The sequence below is a fragment of the Purpureocillium takamizusanense genome, chromosome 5, assembly GCF_022605165.1.
Source record: "Purpureocillium takamizusanense chromosome 5, complete sequence".
Lineage (NCBI taxonomy): Eukaryota > Fungi > Ascomycota > Sordariomycetes > Hypocreales > Ophiocordycipitaceae > Purpureocillium > Purpureocillium takamizusanense.
This window is the reverse complement of record NC_063072.1, coordinates 2924833-2944956: the sequence shown is the minus strand read 5'-3', so window position 1 is coordinate 2944956 and position 20124 is coordinate 2924833. Positions and strand designations below refer to the sequence as shown.

The 20124-nt window shown below is 59.6% G+C and overlaps 10 protein-coding genes across 10 annotated transcripts; 5 read left to right on the top strand and 5 right to left on the bottom strand.

Annotated features, from left to right (window-relative positions):
* Nucleotides 1-59: 59 nt before the first annotated feature.
* Nucleotides 60-4703, top strand: PHO81_2 (phosphate system positive regulatory protein pho81). Its single transcript, XM_047987856.1, has 8 exons — nucleotides 60-251; nucleotides 331-1062; nucleotides 1169-1253; nucleotides 1445-1567; nucleotides 1623-1673; nucleotides 1735-2530; nucleotides 2580-4375; nucleotides 4433-4703. Coding segments are annotated over exons 2-8 (3036 nt in total). The 5' UTR covers nucleotides 60-251; nucleotides 331-1060; the 3' UTR covers nucleotides 4616-4703.
* Nucleotides 4634-5878, bottom strand: JDV02_006458 (uncharacterized protein). Its single transcript, XM_047987855.1, has 2 exons — nucleotides 5596-5878; nucleotides 4634-5432 (listed from the first exon to the last, which is right to left on the bottom strand). The coding sequence occupies exons 1-2, from the start codon at nucleotides 5705-5707 to the stop codon at nucleotides 4804-4806; spliced, it is 741 nt and encodes a 246-aa protein (XP_047843845.1). The 5' UTR covers nucleotides 5708-5878; the 3' UTR covers nucleotides 4634-4803.
* Nucleotides 5879-6045: 167 nt separating this feature from the next.
* On the top strand, nucleotides 6046-7580 carry COA1 (cytochrome oxidase assembly protein 1). The gene is made up of 2 exons (XM_047987854.1): nucleotides 6046-6620; nucleotides 6832-7580. The coding sequence occupies exons 1-2, from the start codon at nucleotides 6389-6391 to the stop codon at nucleotides 7365-7367; spliced, it is 768 nt and encodes a 255-aa protein (XP_047843844.1). The 5' UTR covers nucleotides 6046-6388; the 3' UTR covers nucleotides 7368-7580.
* Nucleotides 7466-8744, bottom strand: JDV02_006456 (uncharacterized protein). The gene has a single exon (XM_047987853.1). The coding sequence runs from the start codon at nucleotides 8683-8685 to the stop codon at nucleotides 7624-7626; it is 1062 nt and encodes a 353-aa protein (XP_047843843.1). The 5' UTR covers nucleotides 8686-8744; the 3' UTR covers nucleotides 7466-7623.
* A 307-nt stretch (nucleotides 8745-9051) lies between these two features.
* On the bottom strand, nucleotides 9052-9969 carry JDV02_006455 (uncharacterized protein). Its single transcript, XM_047987852.1, has 2 exons — nucleotides 9601-9969; nucleotides 9052-9485 (listed from the first exon to the last, which is right to left on the bottom strand). The coding sequence occupies exons 1-2, from the start codon at nucleotides 9858-9860 to the stop codon at nucleotides 9059-9061; spliced, it is 687 nt and encodes a 228-aa protein (XP_047843842.1). The 5' UTR covers nucleotides 9861-9969; the 3' UTR covers nucleotides 9052-9058.
* Nucleotides 9970-10091: 122 nt separating this feature from the next.
* On the bottom strand, nucleotides 10092-13603 carry JDV02_006454 (uncharacterized protein). The gene is made up of 3 exons (XM_047987851.1): nucleotides 13245-13603; nucleotides 11201-13193; nucleotides 10092-11153 (listed from the first exon to the last, which is right to left on the bottom strand). Exons 1-3 carry the CDS (start codon nucleotides 13366-13368, stop codon nucleotides 10229-10231), a joined length of 3042 nt encoding a protein of 1013 aa, XP_047843841.1. The 5' UTR covers nucleotides 13369-13603; the 3' UTR covers nucleotides 10092-10228.
* Nucleotides 13604-13712: 109 nt separating this feature from the next.
* SPC25 (kinetochore-associated Ndc80 complex subunit spc25) lies at nucleotides 13713-14739 on the top strand. The gene is made up of 2 exons (XM_047987850.1): nucleotides 13713-14032; nucleotides 14104-14739. Exons 1-2 carry the CDS (start codon nucleotides 13798-13800, stop codon nucleotides 14649-14651), a joined length of 783 nt encoding a protein of 260 aa, XP_047843840.1. The 5' UTR covers nucleotides 13713-13797; the 3' UTR covers nucleotides 14652-14739.
* A 664-nt stretch (nucleotides 14740-15403) lies between these two features.
* Nucleotides 15404-15784, top strand: JDV02_006452 (uncharacterized protein; the record flags this gene model as incomplete). Its single annotated transcript, XM_047987849.1, has 2 exons — nucleotides 15404-15521; nucleotides 15609-15784. The coding sequence occupies 2 exons, from the start codon at nucleotides 15404-15406 to the stop codon at nucleotides 15782-15784; spliced, it is 294 nt and encodes a 97-aa protein (XP_047843839.1).
* Nucleotides 15785-16369: 585 nt separating this feature from the next.
* On the top strand, nucleotides 16370-17255 carry JDV02_006451 (uncharacterized protein). The gene is made up of 2 exons (XM_047987848.1): nucleotides 16370-16533; nucleotides 16802-17255. The coding sequence occupies exons 1-2, from the start codon at nucleotides 16459-16461 to the stop codon at nucleotides 17030-17032; spliced, it is 306 nt and encodes a 101-aa protein (XP_047843838.1). The 5' UTR covers nucleotides 16370-16458; the 3' UTR covers nucleotides 17033-17255.
* On the bottom strand, nucleotides 17159-19933 carry JDV02_006450 (uncharacterized protein). Its single transcript, XM_047987847.1, has 2 exons — nucleotides 18281-19933; nucleotides 17159-18224 (listed from the first exon to the last, which is right to left on the bottom strand). Exons 1-2 carry the CDS (start codon nucleotides 19316-19318, stop codon nucleotides 17406-17408), a joined length of 1857 nt encoding a protein of 618 aa, XP_047843837.1. The 5' UTR covers nucleotides 19319-19933; the 3' UTR covers nucleotides 17159-17405.
* Nucleotides 19934-20124: the final 191 nt, after the last annotated feature.

Below are 20124 nucleotides of genomic sequence, written 5' to 3'. Positions count from 1 at the left end.
GGACAAACCAGACGGGCATGCAGCACGGCGGGCACCCACTTGAGCACCAGCACCAGCACCAGCACCAGCACCAGCGCCCGGTACCACCATCAGCTGCGAGAGGGCAGCCCACGATGAACGACTAGTTATTAGACGGCAGCCGTTGGAAACCTCGACGCAAGTCACACGCCCCCGCTTCCAAAGTAACATACACGAGCTGGACCGTCCCTGTTGCGAAGAGGTACTACGTGAGTGGGAGGAACCACGGCAAGGTAAGCTCTTTGTTACGATGACGAGGCGCGCCGCCAAAACTCTGTTTGACTTCCTCACTCACCCTGAACTCATCACCAGGGACGCTTCGAGCCAGCTTGCTTGTCCACCTGCCTGGCCGTATGCTGTTCGCCGCGCCACATACTACCGTGCCTACCCATTACTACTACTATCACCACCACTACTACTACTCACGGCTGGCGGTGGTGACGCTGGGAAAGCCGTTGCGACGTCCTATCCACTCCCGGAGCCGCGGACGGGATCCAGCGCCGATCTGCCTGCACGACCGCGACACGGCCGTCTCACTCATTTCGGCCTGCAGACAAGACGCTTCACTCGTTGCTGCTAGTACTACTACCGCTGCTTCCCTTGCCGCCACTCGGCTGCCGCTCCTGAAAGCAGTCACCGAGCCAGCTTGCAAGACCGTGCCGCCCGCTGCATACGACTACTAGCGAGCCACGGCGCACCACCAACCGTCGGGCTGCAACGTCCATCCCGCTGCCGAACGACTCGTCGGCTTCCATCTCCGTGCTGTGCCCCGCAGCCTTCCCTCCGCATTGGTTCGCTGCCAAGTCCCTTGCTGGTGTCATGCCTTAGGACCTTGGGTTGCCACCAGCACTCGCGACTCATCCCCCTCTCAACGCGCGTGCTCGACGAGGGGCAGGAGGCAATACCGCCTTGACCACCCTCCTCGTGGCCCAGCAGCGCTCGCCCTGCAAAAGCTCTCTCCACCTCTGGCCTTGTGCCATCTGTCGGCAGACATTTCATCAGTGCTACCGTCTCGCTGCCGCCGGTGGCTCTGTGCCCCAACATGTACGTCCCTGTCTCGTACCGTCTCTCCATACCCGGCCACCTCTCTCTCCCTACACGCTTGCTACAGCGAGCCTCGGGCTGACCGTCCATGACTCTCGCGTCACAGGAAGTTCGGCAAGCAGATCCAGAAGCGCCAGCTTGAGGTCCCCGAATATGCCGCCAGCTTTGTCAACTACAAGGCCCTGAAAAAGGTACGGCACTCTGCTCACTCTCTCATTGCTTTTTGACCCTCCCTGGTCCTCGACTGCCTGCTTGGTATCCCGGCTAGCTAGCCGGGATGGAACCATGAATAAAGCCCCCCGTACCTTGTTCACATCCTTGGCTGCCACTCCGCTCAAGGTGTTGTCCTGTACCACGTACTGACCGTCCACCGCGCCTGTAGCTCATCAAGAAACTCTCTGCGACTCCAACCCTAGCTGCCCAGAATGATGTCTTGCGATCTGCCACACCTGTGGACTCGCAAGCAGCCCTTCAGGCGAACAAGGCCACATTCTTTTTCCAATTGGTAACGACCCCCTGCCCCACCCCTGTTCCCCTCGACATGTACTAATTTCGTATAGGAACGCGAGCTCGACAAAGTAAATGCCTTCTATCTCCAGAAGGAAGCTGAGGTTGGTTAATCTTTCCCGCGGCTCTTGTAGTAGCCATTGCTGACCGCGGGTCATGAAACAGCTCAAAATTCGGCTGAAGACACTACTCGACAAAAAGAAAGTGCTGCAGACACGCCAAGGAATCTCGCGACGCTCATCCAAGTTCACAACCTTGGAGGAAGGGTTCCAACAATTTGCCACGGATCTCAACAAGCTCCAGCAATTTGTCGAGATCAATGGCACCGCCTTCTCCAAGATCCTAAAGAAATGGGACAAGACGTCAAAGTCAAAGACCAAAGAGCTCTACCTTTCGCGGGCCGTCGAGGTCCAGCCCTTTTTCAACGCCACCGTCATAAGTGAGCTCTCCGATCAGGCCACGACCAGCCTCCAGGAGCTCGGTGCCTGGTCAGATGGAATCCAAGTCAACTTCCAGACGTCTGGCCACGTCGTCACGAGTCAGCACTTCGTGGGTACCGATGAGGGCGATGCCGACACCCTCCTGCTCGACACCGTCATAACGGGCAACCTGGAGTCGCTGCGGGATTTGCTTGCTAAAATGCAGTCTGCTAGCGATGTGAGCGACGGCGACAACTCCCTGACAGATCGTGTCACTCGGACATTCTTGACGGCCATCCATGACGCCCCGCAGACAGCCCTGCAGGTGCTGCTCGACACCGGCCTCGTAGACCTTCACTCTTACGACGACATCAATGAACGCAACTGCCTTCACCAAGCAGCAATCTACGGCAAACAGTATGTCCTCGATTGGGGCCTCAAGGCTGGGGTAGCTGTCGGCCGCACGGATGTGTATGGGAGAGTTCCGCTGCATTATGCCAGCTTGCATGGGCGCCTGCCGATGCTGGAAGTGCTCTTGGATGGTAAGCGACTACTCCAACTTGCATTTAGCAGAGAGCTGACCTTGTCTAGCGAATCTCTCAACGATTGACCTCATTGACCACGACAATTTCACCCCCCTAATCCATGCCATAATTCACGGTCATCTCAACTGCATTGAACATCTACTCGCCAAGTCGGCACGCATCGATCCCACCTCGGATACTGACCATGTCCCCCTCAACCTTGCATGCGAGCACGGGTCCGAGCCAGTCGTCGAGATGCTGCTGAAGCACGGGGCCAAGATAGTGCCAGATGCCGAAGGCCTCTACCCCCAGCACCTGGTCGCGCGAGCCGGGAAGTCGTCGCAGCTGCTTCTGCTTCTGAAGCAGTATGGAGCGGACCTCGACCAGATCGATAAATTGTACGGCTGGACGCCGCTCGTGCACGCGGCCAGCGAAGGCAACGTCGACTGCCTTCAAGCCCTGCTCAAGGTTGGCGTCGATGTGAATATCGTCGACGAAAAGGACCTGCCAGCCATGTACTACGCGGCCTGGGAAGGCCACCTGGCCTGCATGAAGCTGCTCACACCGTTCAACACCCGCATCAGGGCCAGCCCCCTGGTGGCACAGCCGTCTCTTGGGCCAATGGACAGCAGCAGCGCGCCGCTGCCCATGTCATTGGATCCGGATGCAATTCCGGTTCTCGAGCTGCCGCCGCCGATCATCCCGCTGCGCCGCTATGGCCACAATTTCTTGGACACCAAGACGGTGGTGCAGATCAACTTCGACGAGGGCAAGGAGCAGCCTTTGATATTCTTCCAAGACGGCAAGTATCCGGCTGCTCGCCTGACCATCTCCTCCAAAGTCTCCGACCTAATCCCAAAGAACATTATCCTACCCTTCCAAGAAGATACCCGAACCGTTTCCTTTCAGGTCGACAACCTCGACACCTTTTCTTTGGATTTTGATGTCTTCCCCACCTACGGCGCCAAGGTCATTGCTAAGACGGTGGTGCTACCCTCGGCGTTTAAGACGCAGCAGGGCAGCTCGAGCTGCTGCCTTCCGCTGTTCGACCCTCGGCTGCGGGCCATTGGGCAGATCAGCTTCAGCACGCAGGTCATCAAGCCTTTCCGCGGCCAGCCCCTCGAAATCACAGACTTTGAGACGTACTGGAAAGCTACGAGCCAGTTCAACCAGCCGACCAACGCCGTCGTCACTGGGTCGAGCCTGTCTGGCGACTATGTTCGGCTTTTTGTGCAATACACGAGCGACGGCGTGCCGGTCGTGTGGCCCCAGTGGACCATTGCCTGTGGCGGCTTGCAAATACCGGTATGCAGGCTGTCCTTGGAGCAATTCGCTGCCATCACGGCGCAGAGCACGAGCCGTGCCGCGCTGGCTGGCCTTCCCTCAAAAACGGTCGAGAATATTGCGGAGATCTATCACACATTGGCCACGGCCGGTGTCACACTCAAGGAAGCTCTGTCTATCCTGCCTCGCGGAGTCCACGTCAACCTTCAGGTTCTCTATCCGTCTGCAGAAGAGGAGAGGATGCTGGCGCTAGGCCCGGCCCTCGACGTCAACGTTTTCGTTGACTCCATCCTGACGGCAGTCTTTGACCATGCGCGAGCTCAGAGGGCGCAGTTCCAGTCCCCCGAGGTGGCACGGTCCATGGTCTTCTCCAGTTACAACGCCCGACTGTGCACGGCGCTGAACTGGAAGCAGCCTAACTTCCCAGTCTTCCTCTGCAACGATCTAGGCAGGGAAGAGAATCTCGTTGGCCCAAGCAAGCTGTCGAACAGCGGGCGCAGGAGCACGTCAATCAAGGAGGCGGTACGGATCGCGCAGAGCAATAACTTCATGGGCCTGATGTGCTATTCTCGGCTCTTGGTACGTTTCTTTTTCTCTCACTGAAGCCCCCAGTGGTACTTTGCTAACATGTAACAGGAGATGGTGCCCGCGCTCGTCGATGCAGTCAAGTCTCACGGGCTGGCGCTGGTGATGGACAAGTCCAACGACTCGCCGGACACGAGCCCGTTGACGGAACCGTTCCCTCGCCCGCCCAAAGGGGTGGATGGCGTTTTGAAGAATCACGGCATTTTGCGGTTCAATGACTCGATAGACATGTAGACGTGGGGAGACGACGGATCAACAGCACAAAATGATGAAATGGCAGCGGCTTGATAGTAGAGAGTTAATGTACGTGTTGCGAATCGTCATGCCATGCATGAGCAGCACTCACGGCCAGACCGCCATTTACGTAGGAACAAAACCAACCCCCCCCAACGCCTTGCAAGACTCGCGAAGATCGTAGCACCTCAGGCACCCTTGAACCGGTACTTGAGGGCCGACAGCTCCCGTTCCGGGTCCACGCTGCCCATTACGACCTTGGCGATCAAAACGACGACATACACGAGGGCGGGCAAGTTGCCAATGCCAACCACCCCGAACTCCCCGGGCCCACGCCCAGCCACGAGGCCCAAGAGCGCCACCATGGCGACGAGGACCAGGTTCAGGTATGGCAGGTACATGTCCAGGGGCGATCCGCTACCGCTGCCGCCGCCGTCGAGCACGCCAGCGCGGCTCCTCCAGCCATGGCCATGCCCACGCGCGGACGAGGACGAGAAGGAGGCGACGCCGCCTCCGCGAGACCAAGCGTCCAGGGGCGCGATGCCAGTGACGGTCGGGGGGAGGCGGTGGAGGAGGTACGCGGTGGCGAGGAGGGAGGTGAGCCCGAGGAGGCAGAGGAAGGCCGTGCTGCTGCCGCTACCGCCGCCATCTCCTCTACCGGGGTAGGACGACGGGGGGGACTGGCGCCGGGGGGCGAGGAAGAGCGCTATGAGGTACGGGAGGGTAGACAGCAGGGGGAGGGCGAGGAGCGCGAGGCGAAAGGTCTCGTTGCGGGAGGTGTTTTCGGCGACGAGGTTGGCGATGAGGGTTTCTTGCTCTGTGCGGAGGGATGTTTGTTAGTCGGTTGGCCAGAAGGGTTGCCTGCCTGCCTACTTGCCCACGGAAGGGTTGAAGACAAGATATAGTATGAGAAGGGGAGGAAGAGGTAAGGAGAGGGGAAGGGAAACGAAGGAGGAGGAGAAAAAGGTTTATATGCTTGCCTTGCTCGTCCATGGCGTCGGGCTCGGCGTCCGAGTCCGAGTCGTGCGGGTAGCGGAACGTGCGCCGGAGACGGGCTGTCGCGCCGCCGCCGCCGCCGCGTGGGTTGGACATGGTGGCCGCGGCCGCCTCTTGGCTTTGGCGATAGATAGTCTTTCGTTTTTTTTTTCTTTTCTTTTCTTGAGTAATGCGAAGCTACGCGAGGAGGGGAAGGAGACGCGTGCGCGAGTTGACGGCCGGCGGGGGAAAGGAAAGCGCGGTTGAAGGTCTTGAAGAAGAGAGAAGGGTGCAGGTTGACGCGCAACTGACTGGAGGTTCCAGTAATAAGTAACGTTAGTTAGTTGGGTGCCTGCTGCTATGACGCCACATGCCAGAAAGCTCCAGCGCATGAGAAAGAAAGAAAAAAGGACCCCCGTGGACCCCTCAGCACCCCCTGTGCTGCTCTCTGTCTATCCACTTTTTTGTCACGCCTGGTGCGAATTGGAAGTACCTACGGCTCCTAGCGCCGCCGGTGCCACTCCCGAAAGTCAACGACTTCTGACGGACTGCTGCCCACTTACTTCGTTACGTCCTCGCTGCCCGAGAGACAGGCTGCTCAAAACTTCTCTCCCAGACCGACGACGACGACGACGACAACGACAACGACAACGACAGAACAGCGAGCGATCAGCAAACAACGCCCACGGGGCTAGCAGCTGGTCACCACCCCGACTTTCATTAGCTCTCTCTCTATCACACATAACACATACACGTGCGCGCGCGCACACACACACAACTCCACAACAGCAGCACACCATGCTGTCGCAAGCAGTCCGGCACCGCGTGCCGGGGGCGGTTACATCGTCGTCGCTGCGCCAGTGCTCCAGAGCCAATGCAGCTGCGCCATCACCATCATCATGTTCGCGACTGCCGCCGCCATCGCCGGCGTGGTGGTCCCGCGGGCCGGCGCAGAGGCGCTGGAACACGCCCGCCCCGAGACCCGGCGAGGGGCCGCTCATGTCCCGCCGCGCCGACCGCGAGCTCCCAGGTGCGTTTAACTCTTTTCGTTCTCCCGTTGTCGCCGCCACCGCCGCCTCTTGAGCAATCAGAACTTTGTTAGAAGCGGTAGAGAGGTGGTGATGGTGGTGAATGACGTTGTGGCAGTAGCAGTGATGGTGGTGGCGGTGATGATGGTACTGGCATCGAATGCATGAACCCCTTCCCGGCTGACAACATGGGCAAACACAAAAACAAAACAGACATCAAGCAGACACGCTTCCGGTGGTCGCGCTCCCTCCCTCTCTTCCTCGCCGTCGTCGCCGTCTCGGGGCTCGCCATCTTCAACTACCAAAAGACGTCGTCCCCCATCGTCGCCTCGACCCTCTACGCCCTGCGCACCTCGCCCCGCGCCCGCGCCCTCCTCGGCGACGACATCTACTTCAAGCACCCCATCCCCTGGATCCGCGGCGAGATGAACCAGCTCCAGGGCCGCATCGACATCCACTTCGCCGTCCGCGGCTCCCGCGGCTCCGGCGTCATGCGCTTCGCCAGCAACAGGCCCTCGAGCCGCGCCCTCTTCGAGACCACCCAGTGGAGCCTCAAGATGGATGATGCCGCCGCCGCCGCCGACGGTGACTGGGTCGACCTGCTCGAGGACGGGGACCCGTTCAGGACCATGCTCAACGATGATGTGCCGCCGCCGCCGTCGTCGCCCTCACCGGCGCCTGCGGTGGAGGACGCGGCGGACCTCAACGCCACGAGGGGCTTCAGGCAGCAGGGTGCCTTGAACAAGTAGCTTGTCTCGGACAAGTAGACGTGCCTCCCGTGTGAAGTCTACGGCAGAGAAAGAAGGGGGCAACTGGCACGGCGTTGGGTTGGTGGCTTATCGATGGATGGCACAAATGGTCATGTAATTTGCTGTACAGTGGTGGGGGAGAACCGCCCGTGTATCTATATCATACAAAAGCCCGCTTTCCTTCGAAACTGCCCTTGATCAAACATCCACCTCAGTCCCCGCCTCCGCGACGATGCCGCGTCAACCATAGGACTCCTCACAGCTCCAGCGTTCGCGACTGCCGCCTCTCCTTCATGTCCAGGTGCGTCTTGCGCGCCATCTCCAGCCTCTCCTCGGCGTCCGGGTGCCTCTCCTTGAGCGTCTCCAAGGCCTTCTCGCGGTGCGGCAGCGCGGGCGCCTTGCGCTTCTTGGAGTCCTGCAGCTTGACGACGCGGCCCTTGGGGCCCGGCACCGGCCCGCTGACGAGCACGACGCCCAGCTCGTTGTCCACCTTGAGCACCTTGAGGTTCTGCACCGTGACCCACTCGTTGCCCATGCGTCCCGGCATCTTCTTGCCCGGCATCACGCGGCTGCCGCTGCCCTGCGACGGGCCCGTCGTGCCAATGGTGCGGTGGTTCTTGGAGTTTCCGTGCGACGCCTCCTGGCCCGCGAAGCCGTGGCGCTTCATGCCGCCAGCGAAGCCCATGCCGCGCGACCGCGCACGCACGTCCACGTACTGGCCCAGCTGGAACCAGTCGGGCAGCAGCTGCGCGCCCACGGGCAGCAGACCCTCCTCGCCGCGCACCTTGAACTCGGCGAGCTCGCTCTTGGGCGCCATGCCCTTGGCCTCGTAGTACCCCAGCTGCGGGGCCGTCACGTTGCGCGCCGGCCGGGTCCCCGCGCCCACCTGCACGGCCCAGTACCCATGCTTCTCCCACGTCTTGTTGGCCACCACCTGCACCTGGTCGAGCTGCAGCACCGTGCACGGCACGCGCGTCTTCCCCACGAACATGCTCGTCATGCCCTTCTTGGTCGCCAGCACGCCCGCCCGCAGCGGCGTCGTGTTCTCGCGCCGCTTGAGCGCCGCCGCCGGGCCCGTCGTCAGGGCCGGGAGGCCCGCGCTGGGTTGGTTGAACCGGCTGTGCTTGGACCTCGGCGGCGCCGTCGACCAGCCGTTGTGGACGCCGCGGCTGGTGATGGATGTTGCCGAAGTCGAGGCCGAGGTCGAGGTCGGCGTGGGAAGGAGTTGCGGCGGGAGGAGCAGTCGCCGCGGCGCGCCTTGCGGGATCACTGCGGATGGCCGCGGGAGGGCCACCCGTATGGGTAGACGGGGTGGCATGGCCGGCCGTGTGTCGATCGGTATGCGGTTTGTGGAGGTTGAGGTGAAGTGAAGCGCCAAAGGGGAGCGGAAGCTCTCGCCGTCTCGAAATTTTGGGACCACTGCTGAGGTCCAATTGAACGTCGGCTATTCCGCGGGCCGGATATGTGGGGCGCCCTTTTCCCTGAGTGATCCAGGGTAGGCCACTTGGACTCTGAGCGTGCGACAGACACGGCACCTATACACCAACCTTGATGACCTTGCCACGGACGCAGGCTTCAACTTCTTCGACAGTATCTCTCGTGCTAGAGACCAAGACTGAATTACAGCCCCTCGCCGTGTGGTATCTATTTGTTAGGCTTACAATCTATTTCATCCCCCCCTCGACCTCACCTCACATCCCCGGCCCTCTACCCCCGCCAATGTCGCTCCCCATCTTATTGACGCTCGTCCCCTTGAGCTTGTGGTCGCCGGGCTGCGGCGCCGCCTCGTACAGGATGTTGGTCGGCGCGCGGCCGAGCCTCGTCCACTCGCCCTTGAAGCCGACGTAGCTCACGCGCGACACGTCCTCGTCGCCGTCGCCAAAGTTGTCCACGAAGAAGAGCCCCAGCCGCTGCACCTTGCCGAAGAGCGCGCGCTTCACCGGGATCTCCTGCACGTCCGACGTCTGCGACAGCTCCAGCTTCTGCACCGGCTCGAGCTCCTCGGCCGACGAAAAGTCCAGGTCCGCCCGGTTGATGTACAGGTGCAGCGTGCGCGGCGCCGAGGGCGACGGCGATGTGCGGAGCAGGATGGAGTGCAGCTTGACCTGCTCGGTGAAGCTGTTATTACGTCTAAGCATCAGCGCCGACGTTGCCACGTAATTCTCGTATCACGAGATTGTGACACGGGTCGCATCATGAACACCGGGGGGAGCCCGCGAGGAAGATAACTCACGGCACCGTCATGAGGAGCTGCTCGTCCGCATCGCTCTCCAGCTCCGGCTCGGAGCTCAGCCGCTCCGCCCACGTCTTCTTCACCACCGCCTTGCCCGCGTCCCTGCGCGACTCGTTGAGCGTCGTGATCTCGTCAAAGTTGATCTGCTCGTATAGCGACGACTGCAGCGCCGGCGTGATGTCGTCCGAGTGGTCGTGGTCGTGCTCGTGGTGATCGTGGCCGCCGTGCCCGGCGTGCTCGTCGTGGCAGTGGTGCGACATGCTGCCGGCCGCTTCGAGCAATTCGTTGAAGAGCTCGGAGTTGACTTGCACGTACGTGAGAAGAACGTGCGTCTGGCTGTGAAGGCAATGTGAAAGAAGGATGAATAAGGCAGAGGTGAGTTGGTGGTGGGGGTGGGTTGCCCCGCTTACGTCGTTTGGCCTCCTTCCTGGCTGCTGGAGCCATGGAATAAATGACTTACAACTCGCCTCAACTGACGGATACAACAATAAGGGCACATCGCGGATTGAATTATCAAGAGTCCTACCATATATACGTTTAATGGAAGCTTAGATTGGACATCTGATGTTCTTGATCACAACGCGCGGAAGCGCTGGCGCAAGGCACATTGTGTGTCGACATGCATTGACTATCTGAAGCCACTCTTGCGCTTTCCCTTCTTCTTCTTCCTGTCTCCTCCGAATGTTCCCGGCATGGGTTGGCTCATCGTGACCGTCGGCCCCATCTGCGTCTGCGATGATTCTGGCACAGCCTGCTGGCTCGACATGGCCTGCACGGGCGGCGGTCGCATCGGCAGACTGGTCGCCTCCTGGTCGAAGCCGTCGCTCATCGGGAAGCCCTGCCTCATAAACGCAGGTCGCTTGTACTTCTCTGCCTGAGCCTTTCGCTTCGCCTCGATCCTATGTAGTCGCTGCCTGGCGTCTCTAAACTTTTCGTCGGCTGCCACTGCAACGCTGGATACATAGTCTCGGGTATCGACTCCCCGCTCTGCGGGCCAGTACGATAGTATTTTGGATTGTTTCGTCGAAACCAGCAGCGCAGGCTCTTGAAACGTGGCCAAGAGCATCAAACGCTGAATGGCAGCATCCTCCTGTACCGACGGGGTCGGAGGCGTCGAAGGCCCTGGCTCGGGAGAAGACGAGGTAACCCGAGGGCTGCGTCGTGGAGGAGAAGACGGCAATATTGCAGACTTCTCAAGGAGGGTTTCGTCCGGACCGGAAGTCGGCGCCCCCAATAGAGGAACATGCTGGACCATGACCCCATAGCTCGACAGAAACACGTCCCGAGCAATTTCGTTCACCCACACCCTTCGGATCTGCTGGAGGTCTTTGGGAATCTCGTTCCCCGAGTCAAGCCACAGTGCAGAGTACTGATGCTGCAAGTAACCTAGGCCGAGCAAAGCGTCCAGTGGCTCCTTTTCAGAACGCCTCCGTAACTGCGTAACGACGACATTGTCACTATTCACGTCGAAAAGTTGCTCGATCTCGCTCTCCATGCCGTTCTCGGGCGGCCCATATTGTACAGGCTGCTCGAGTGAAAAAGCTACATCGGCCCTATGCGTCTTCAGCAATTGCCTGTCAGCACTCGGAGTGCGACTTACCATGTGAAAAGCGGCATCCCAAATTCAAGTCCGTGCTCAATGAAAGCTCGCAGAGCATCGAACAGGGCTACCGGAAGTCCCAAAGAGCCTTGCGCAGCACTCGCGTCGAGTTGTTCCTGGATCGCCTGCGCAATTCGGTCCATCTTTAAGCGTATCGGTCGCCGTTGGGGTACGAGCCGGTTCTCACCGACGACCGCGGGCTTCTCTTCCTCCTCGACATCCCCCTGCTTAAGAAGGGCTGCCAAGTCGTCTTGGTCCATTGCGTCGGACACGACGAAGGTGTCCGTAACATGCTGTAGGAAATGCCTTCGACGCATTTTCCAGCGACGCCGCTGCTCGCTCTTTGACCAACCCACCCGTGTGGTGGGAAGTGTTACTTCGACTGTGGGGTCGCAAACGGATGAGTACATGGAATATCGCACGCCGAGATTATCAGAAAGAGCCATCACTTGATAGAATTGGGTGTCGCTGTCACGATATCTCGACCCAGGCCCATCAGAAGAGTGCTTCGGAGAGGCATCAAGTCTTGCAGGATGCACCCGAAGGAGCTGCGTGTTGGAGCTTGGAGAAAGCCCATCACTGCCTGGCAGGCGCGAGATGTCGCGATACCACTGCGGCAGGCCGGTGGTTGGCGAAATGGTGAACCAGTAAACGCACAGCTGCTCTGTCCCCGGAGAATGTGTAAAAACAAGCGCTGACTGAGTCTCACCCGCGCAGGGAGCAACACTCATTCTTATCTCCTCGTGTCCAAGACCAGGATGCGAACAAGCGAGGAGCATCTTTGGCTTGCATATTTCCTCGCCCTGTCTATTCAGACAATCGAGGTCAACCCAGATGACTTGTCGGGTAGTCAGCACAAAGACGTGATCCTCGTTGAAGGGGCTGAGTTGGATGTCTAGGATGCGATCCGGTCGTCTGTGAGATGACGAGGTCAAGTCTAGCTTTCGAAAGACGGTAGTGGCTTCGAGATCAAACAGCTCCAATTGACTCGAATTCCACAGCAGTACGTAGCGTGAAGGAACTGTGACCGCACCTAGAGGCCCAGCGCCTTTCGCAGGGGTGCGATACGTTGTGCCGGCCTGCGGTGCGCCAACGCCGAGCATGCCGTGGCTCGTTGCTGGATAGGACGGATATTTTGGAATTGTATCCATGAAGCCTTGGATGATATGCCCACACCTGAAGGGGACCAGATGAAGGGTCCTCTTGACGGCATCTGTGGCGCCCATGATGTTCCAGATACTCCAATACCCGCATTCATCAATGACACCCAGCTGAGGGGGACAACCCAGCGATGACGGGTTCAGAAACATGTCGGAATGCGCATTGCCACCCGTTCGGCTCGCCTCCAACGTGAGCAAGGGATTTGGCTTGATGAACGACGGCCCCTGCTCTCCCGATGCCTCAGCCGTTTCGGATTGGGAGACCGGCAAGAGATTGTATTCGGGCTGTAAAAGGGTCGTTCCCGTGGATTTCTGCACTAGAAGCCATCGATCGTAGCCGTGTCGAGAGACATGAGTTGCAAACTTGACCTGCGTTATCGGCACTGAATCGCTCGTCCAGATGGCTTCTTCCTCCTGGTGCACAGGATCGATAACGGATAGATTCAAAAGTACGTCCTTGTGATCTCCCCACTGCCATTGCGACTCATCGAGGCGGACAAGTCGCAGCTCTTGCCCGGAGTGCCCGGTTGCGGTCGCGAGAACAGACGCCCCTCTCAGGTTCCATTGGTTTGTCAGATCGGCCATGAGGCCGACGGCCAGTAGGGCCTTGCGGTTCGGCTCCTCGACAGCGTTCTTGAAGCGTTCCATGTCATCTTTGAGCAGCTCCTGAACGGACGAGTCACCGATGAAGGCCTCGGGGTGAGAATTAAGGAGCCATCTCCTCTGCACCCGACGTTCCTCCCACGAGTGGGAAGACGAAGTAGCAGCGGGCGTCACCGACTTGGAGGGGGGGTATAATTGAGCTGATGATCCCACTATCCGGAAGTGAAGCGCTGTCGGCAAGAGTTAGACGGGCGAGCAAGCACAGACCTGTCGCGACTTACAGCTGGGTAACGCCCGGGTTGTATGCAGCACGCCTGGGCTATTCTCGGGGTCCTCGGAAGGTATATATGTTAAAAGACCTGCGTGACCATAGTTGAGGTCCGCAAAGCGGCGATGCTCAGCCATTTGGACCAAGCAAAGACTTCCAATGTGCGGGCGACTTGATGATGGCCTGGCACTTCATCTCGGACTGCCGTGGCGTAGTGATGCGATGGTGGCCGATGGTGGCGGTAGCGTATCGCTCGGAACTGTCGCTCAGAAGATCATGCTGTGCTACCGGAGCGCGAGGCGTGACGTGCCATTCAGAGTAGAGCAACGCGGTGAGCTCAACCTTGGCGAGGCGTTTCACGGTGAAGCTCCGAAGTTTCCAAACCTGCGGCACGTGACCGCGTGGCAGGTGGGCGTGTGCCACGCCCCGTGGCTGTCGACCCAGCAACTGCCACTCGAGGTAAACACCACACCAAGCATCGCGCCAAACGACGCCTGCAACAAGAAACGACTGCAGACACGACAAGTCGCCTCACACCGACGATATAGTACCCGACGACATTCAAAATGGCTACAGTCTTTGAGACTTCGCGTTCCTCAAGCATCGGCCACGGCCGCCCGTCGATGGCGCCGGCAGGGCCCTCGGCCGCGGACTCGCTGCCGAGCATCAACTTTGGCTTCGACGACCTGCGCGATCGCATGGCAAAGTTCACGGCCAAGTTCGACGCGTTTATTGAACAGGGTCGCAAGCGCGTCTTGGAGGAGCGCAACCAGTTTCGCATGAACGTTGCCGAGCTGCAGGGTACGTGCGACACGACAAGACAAGCAAAACGAAGAGCCTCGCAGAGCGCGTATCGCTAACATGCATCACAGAGGACCAGCGCATGCGCAAAAAGGACATCGAGATCGTGCAGATCAAGACGGCGACGCACCAGCAGACGATCGAAAAGGAGGAGGCGGAGACGCGCGAGATGGAGGCCGCCATCGCGTCTCTGGCGGCGCAGCGAGACAAGCACCTCGCGCGACGCGAGAGCCTCCAGAAGCAGATCGCGCAGACCGAGGCCGAGATCGAGTCGCGGCTGGCGGCGCAGCGCGCCTTCGCGGCGGAGCAGGAGGCGCAGTCGCGGTTCAACGTCCCGGAGCTCGACTTCTGGATCACCAACCTGTGCCTGCGGATCGAGGGCGCGGGCCACGACGACCGGCTCAAGTTTGTGTACACGCACATTGACGAGCGCAACTGGGAGCGCGAGGCGTGGTTCGAGCTGGTGACGAGCTCGCGGGACTACGACGTCAAGCACTGCCGGCCCAAGCTGGAGCGCGAGGCCGTGGAGAGGGTGCTGGAGCGGGTGAACGAGTCGCGGGAGCTGGTGACGCTGCTCAAGGGGATGAGGGAGCTGTTTGTGGAGGCAATGAAGGCCTGATGCCAATGGACATGCATGTACAGTACAGGTTTTTGTTGGAGTCATGCGTGGGGATATAGCGTATCAGCCTCACGTGCTTCAAGGACTCAGTTCGTATTGTTGACGGCTCCAGCGCCTGTAAGACGTACTCTGTCTTTTGTGTGTTGGTGTGTGTGCGTGTGTCTCGCCGCCCGACTTCAGACTACGGAGGAGCATGTCCGCGTTGCCTCAAGCAGTCTTGGCTTCGCGACGCTCGGGGGTTTCTATTCCGATGGTCACGATAGTCGATCTTGGGCACGAGGGGCTGGTCCTCATACGTCATAATACCCGACGCGAGGTTGTTGAGGTCAATGTGATCAAGAAAAAAAATTGCGCGTGTCTGTGCTTCCCTTCTCGAACAAAGGCACGCGCCAATCGGAGATGTAGCACAGGCGCGCCGCGGCGGCATCCTCCGCCTCCTTTCTCCTTCCAATTATAGTTGCATAATGGCAGTTGCAGACCGTCAAGGCGTCAAGTAAACGCCCGTCCGCGTCGGTCATCTATTTACGCAAGCGGTATGTAAAACAAACTCGGGCCGGCTTCTGCAGCACGGGCTTATACGGAACAGTTAGCGAGTTCCAATGGCGATAGTGTTGAGGGGCATCGGTCAAAAAGTAAGTACTTGAAGATCTTGAGAGCCCTTGCGATGTGTGATGTCGGGACCACAGGCTTTTTGAATTGTTGCTCCTCTCAGAACGTCCATTCTCAACGTGCTTCCGCAGTCCCTTGCAGTCATGCATCTCCCCACGGCACATATCCTCGCGGCGGCCCTGCTGGCCGTCACGCCTCTCGCGGACGCATACACGTGCAGACCCAATCGAGTCTACTGCGGCTACCATCTCGTGGCCGGAGGTAAGCAACCCCAGCCGTGGCAAGACCTCGTCTACCCAGCCCCCCCGCCCGTGAGACAGTCCCTCTCCTGACAGCATCTCCGCACAGGCGTAACAACCGCTCAGCTGAGCAAGGCGGTGGAACGAAGCGCCTCGGGCAAGGACGGAAACGACCCGGAGCAGATGCTGTTCCTTTGCGGGAGCGGGGGCAAGATTAGGTTCAAGAAGGAGTGTCCAACCAAGTGCGAGATTTGCCCTGGAGCGGTGGGCGATCATTGTTCGTGAAGCGAATTGGGTCAACGCTTGGAGACGTAAGACAGCGGCCATTCAACAGACATCTTTCAAGTTGATGCATGTGGAAGTGCGGAATAGATGCGAGTTATGTTTGCCTGTGCTCGTCCTTCTCGAGTCGTGAGGCATATGTCGTTCGCGGATGTATCGCCCTCTGGTCGTGGTAAAGCACCTCTCCGAAGCTGCGCTAGTCTGACGCTCTACAGCCGGGGAGATGCATGTGTCAAAGGTTGGAGAGCGGCGTGTGCCACGGGGATCGAATGGTCGTATGTCGTGTAAGTGTTGATGTGTCGCTCTCGTCGCGACGCGGTATGCTTGACTCTATTTAGTGCCGGGGAGATGGGCACCTACAACATGAAACCGGATTCGAGGATCTCTCAGGCGCGAGGCAACTCGAATTATGTAGTAGCTTTAATTACAGTGTCAGGAGCATGATGCCATTATCTTGTCGTGACTCCCGACGCTACCTATCCCCCAGCACGAGTCGTCGTGATGCTGGACCTGCTTCGTATAGTGGGAATTGTTTAGGCGGGGGAGCGTTTCTCAGGTGTCATCGGCTCCTGCAACCGCACTACCGCCCCAACAACAACAACCACCACCACCACCACCACCTGCCGGACATCTTGTTGAACCTCTCATCCACCTTCTCACCCGCAAAACGCTGCAGCATGCCCGCCGACTCGGACAAGCGCGCCGCCGCGCAGCAAGCCGTGGACATTCTCCACGAAATCTCCACCATTCTGGTACGCATCACGCCCTTTGCTGCCCTCCCTCCCTCCCCCTCTCTCTCTTCGCGTCCCTCCCCCATCTGCCTCCGCCTGTCCGTCGGTCCCTCGCTCGCCGCCCGACGCGCGCCATGGTCAGGGCGTGGGCGCCGCGGCGGCTCGGCTCCTCCCTTTCCTCCCTGTGCGCGTGCCCGCCCTGCGCGCCTGTTGCGCGTGTGACCAACCACCCACTACATACGTATCTCAGCTAACATCGGCGTGTCCTCCTCCCTTCGGTCCCGTCTAGAACTGCCATCTTGACCGACGGACGCTCTCCATCTGTATATCCATGATTGAACGCGGCGTCAACCCCGAGGCCATGGCGGTGAGTCCAAAAAAAGAACAAAGTGAAGCGAAGCGAGGCGGCCGGTCTGGCTGGGACTGCCTCGCGATTCGTCGTCCACGCAATCAGACCACTGACGACATGATGCAGCAAGTCATCAAGGAGCTGCGGCAAGAAGCGCAGCGGGTCGAGTAGTACCAAGCTCCGGCATGTCTTTTGCATGGGGTAGCCCTTCGAGTGGACAGGCATCTGGTTTGGTAAGCGGCGTTTACGGGGTCACGGAGTCTTTACATGAACGGACGGACGGATGGACGGATGATAAAAATGCCACTTCTATATATGACGCTATGGACCAAAAAGCCTCGGTATGCACCAATGTTTCATTCTCAACCGCTTGCCCCGGCCCTTGAAGAACTCAAATGCTCCAAATCAACGCCCCTGTAACCAGAAATGCACCTTGCCCATGCAAACCCAGGCATCCAAGTAACGCCCTGCGAGAGCCACATCTCATAAATGTTTCATCAGTGGTTTCTCTCAACGTCATGTGCAAGCCGTCGACACAGACGGTTCATCTGTGTCCAATGAGCAGAATCTCATCTTCGTCATCCTCCTCCTCATCAACGTCTGGCGGCCCATCGCTCTCCGGCTCCGACTCAGACTCCGATTCGCCCGAATCGCTAGACCCGTTGTCTGCTCCATTGCCCCTCCAGAACCCAAAAATGTCGTCCTCCGAGTCGACGTCGGCGGCAGCGTTGTGTTGATAGGCTTCCAGACCCGATGGCAGAGGCGACAGAGAGCGTGCGACCCTGTCGGGCACGCGATAGGACAGTTCGACGCCGTGGGACGAGTGACGCCGCCTGTTTGGTATTAGGGCGCCGGCACGAGGACCCGTCGACTCCGTCTCGGCCCGAACCTGAGCCTGATCTGTCTGGGCGGACACCTGCGCTGCCGACCCCGATGCCTCCCCGGCCTGACTTCCTTCGCCGTGCATCTGAAGCTCCACGGTGTTGTACGAGCGACAGATGGAGCATTTGAGCCCCAGCCAGTGATACGGAACCGTCGACTTTCCCGAACAGTCGTTGCACAAAACTGTGGCCTTGGTGTCTCGAAACTCTGGCGGCATGGGCTGGCTTTGAATTGCGACATCAAGGTTGCGGAACTGCGTCTCCATGTTTGCGAGGCTCTTGTTACAGATCGGGCACTTGTACGACCTCCTCATGTGCTGTTCGTAGCACTTCTTGTGGATGCTGTGTCCGCACGGCATGAAGACGACGGGCTTGGGCGAGGTGAACATGTACTCGCCGCAAATAGGACAATCGCAGTCGGTCGACCGCTCGATACACTTGTGTGAGCTCTGGATAGACGTGGTGATGCAAGCGCGGCAGGTCTGCGACGGGAATCAGCAAATGACCATCGGTCCCGAACGAGAACCGCGGCACTCACCTTGCAGTGGAAGAAGTCCTTGCCGAGGCCCAGCCCCCGCCGGCAGATCCCACAGTCGTTGCAGTGGTATATGGGTTTCGACTTGCGATTCTCCCACAGCTTGCAGATGTTGCAGTAGTAGTGTGCAGCGATCTCGCCACAGTTGATGCACACGTCGGACGCCTTTTGCGGCGTGCTGCACAGCATGCACAGCATGTGCTTCGTCTCCTTGCGAATCAGATTGTGGCTCTCCTGGGCGTCGTGGCAGAAGCGGCATGTGTACCACTTGCTACACGTAGAGCACTGCAACTTGACATTGCGTTCGTAGTGCTGACACCCGAGAGGAGGACTGAGGTCCGTGGGAGACGACGGCGCTGTCGTAGGGCTCTGGCTATCGGGCGTCTTGGGCTGCCGAATGGGCGCAAACGTCGGCGCAATGTCGCTCTCCGTCAAGTTGAATTTCTCAGGCGGCGCGTCGCCGAGCTGACCGTTCCAGAACTTGAGAGATTCCAGAGGCCCTGATGATACGGTTGGCTCGTACGCATGCAAAGCCGCTTCCTTGTCCGGAGAACCCGGGAGGACCGCTACTCCACGGAGGCCGTTCTGGGAAGCCCTATATCCTTCGAGCAGCATGTCATGGATCTGCCTCGCCTTGTCGACAGACGGGATGTTCTGCGCGTTGATCGCGTGGATGCGAGCCCTCAGCTCGTGCATCCCATCGTCTTCGGGGATGCCGTGACCTTTCTTAGGGGTCACTGGAAAGCCCAAATGGTCTCGGGGGATACTCTCGCGAGGCGGCGGGCTGGCTGCGACATCGTCGACTCGCGTCTCTTCCGTCGACGTGCTGAGAGGCCTGGAGCGGGGTGTCTCGGGGGCGGGGGGCAGGGGCACCCCGATCGCGGCCTCGTCGGGGTCGCCAGAATCGCTCACCGCGTCCAGGGGAGCAACGGCATTGTGGTGGTCCTCGTCGCCGGCGAGCGTCGAGCGGGATATCTCGGAGAATCGGCGAGCCTGGCGCAGGACGGGGTTGATGATGAACTCGGAGACAAGGGAAGACATCGGAGTCGCCGCAGCGGCGGGCAGCCAGGAGGCGCCCCGAGGACTCGACCACGGAGAGACGGGGGGCCGCGGATGGGCACCTGGGGGATTTCGTCGCTGTCGGGCAGGGCTTGAGGAATCGATACAATTCCGGTATTGGACAGTGGCCTTTGGGGAGGCACGCGACGGAAGAGTCACAATCGAGACGTCTCAACGAGAGCGGGCCGAAGCCATGGCGATGGATGACATAAGGTGAGATGGCCTTTCAACCAGCTCAACCACCACAGTGCAAGCGCATCTCAACAGCAACGCCAGCAGTGTCAGGTATGCGACACCCCAGGCCAATGACGGCCGCTGGGTGGGCCGGGCTCTTCAGTGGAAGACGGAGGACGGGGGGTTCCAGCTGCCGGACATGTGATCGACCGAGACAAATCGGCCGGATCACCGCCTGTCCCCAGCCCAGGAGGGACCCGGGGATACGGTAGGCTTTACGAGGTGAAGCACAAAGGTACGTACCTCAGCAGGCCACGCCGGGCCTCAACGGGACGGTAGGCTCATCAGTGGGCGGGGCGGGTGGTGGCTTCTGTGGTCAGGCCAGGTTGCAAGAGCCTGCTGCTGGGGCCAGGCACGGGTACCTTGGAGAGGCAAGCATTCACTTGAGTAGAAGTATGTGCGAGCAGCAGCACGGCCAAAAGGGGGCCCAAGCTCGGACGCATCATGGATGGGGTGACGATGGATCCGTCATCCATTCGTTTCTTCACTGTATTGACGGGCGGGTTCGGTTGTCTGAATGGAAGCAAACCGGAACCTCCAGTACGGAGTACCTT

Coding starts and splice junctions, on each gene's coding strand:
- PHO81_2 (XM_047987856.1), top strand. Junction 1,674..1,734: donor ATCTCCAGAAGGAAGCTGAG/GTTGGTTAATCT, acceptor GTCATGAAACAG/CTCAAAATTCGGCTGAAGAC. Junction 4,376..4,432: donor TGTGCTATTCTCGGCTCTTG/GTACGTTTCTTT, acceptor AACATGTAACAG/GAGATGGTGCCCGCGCTCGT.
- JDV02_006458 (XM_047987855.1), bottom strand. CDS start 5,707: ATGTCCAACCCACGCGGCGGCGGCGGCGGCGCGACAGCCCGTCTCCGG. Junction 5,433..5,595: donor CGACGCCATGGACGAGCAAG/GCAAGCATATAA, acceptor CCCTCCGCACAG/AGCAAGAAACCCTCATCGCC.
- COA1 (XM_047987854.1), top strand. CDS start 6,389: ATGCTGTCGCAAGCAGTCCGGCACCGCGTGCCGGGGGCGGTTACATCG. Junction 6,621..6,831: donor CGCCGACCGCGAGCTCCCAG/GTGCGTTTAACT, acceptor AAAACAAAACAG/ACATCAAGCAGACACGCTTC.
- JDV02_006456 (XM_047987853.1), bottom strand. CDS start 8,685: ATGCCACCCCGTCTACCCATACGGGTGGCCCTCCCGCGGCCATCCGCA.
- JDV02_006455 (XM_047987852.1), bottom strand. CDS start 9,860: ATGTCGCACCACTGCCACGACGAGCACGCCGGGCACGGCGGCCACGAT. Junction 9,486..9,600: donor CAGCTCCTCATGACGGTGCC/GTGAGTTATCTT, acceptor ACGTAATAACAG/CTTCACCGAGCAGGTCAAGC.
- JDV02_006454 (XM_047987851.1), bottom strand. CDS start 13,368: ATGGCTGAGCATCGCCGCTTTGCGGACCTCAACTATGGTCACGCAGGT. Junction 13,194..13,244: donor AACCCGGGCGTTACCCAGCT/GTAAGTCGCGAC, acceptor TCTTGCCGACAG/CGCTTCACTTCCGGATAGTG. Junction 11,154..11,200: donor GGGATGCCGCTTTTCACATG/GTAAGTCGCACT, acceptor GAAGACGCATAG/GGCCGATGTAGCTTTTTCAC.
- SPC25 (XM_047987850.1), top strand. CDS start 13,798: ATGGCTACAGTCTTTGAGACTTCGCGTTCCTCAAGCATCGGCCACGGC. Junction 14,033..14,103: donor GAACGTTGCCGAGCTGCAGG/GTACGTGCGACA, acceptor CATGCATCACAG/AGGACCAGCGCATGCGCAAA.
- JDV02_006451 (XM_047987848.1), top strand. CDS start 16,459: ATGCCCGCCGACTCGGACAAGCGCGCCGCCGCGCAGCAAGCCGTGGAC. Junction 16,534..16,801: donor ACGAAATCTCCACCATTCTG/GTACGCATCACG, acceptor GGTCCCGTCTAG/AACTGCCATCTTGACCGACG.
- JDV02_006450 (XM_047987847.1), bottom strand. CDS start 19,318: ATGTCTTCCCTTGTCTCCGAGTTCATCATCAACCCCGTCCTGCGCCAG. Junction 18,225..18,280: donor AGGACTTCTTCCACTGCAAG/GTGAGTGCCGCG, acceptor TTCCCGTCGCAG/ACCTGCCGCGCTTGCATCAC.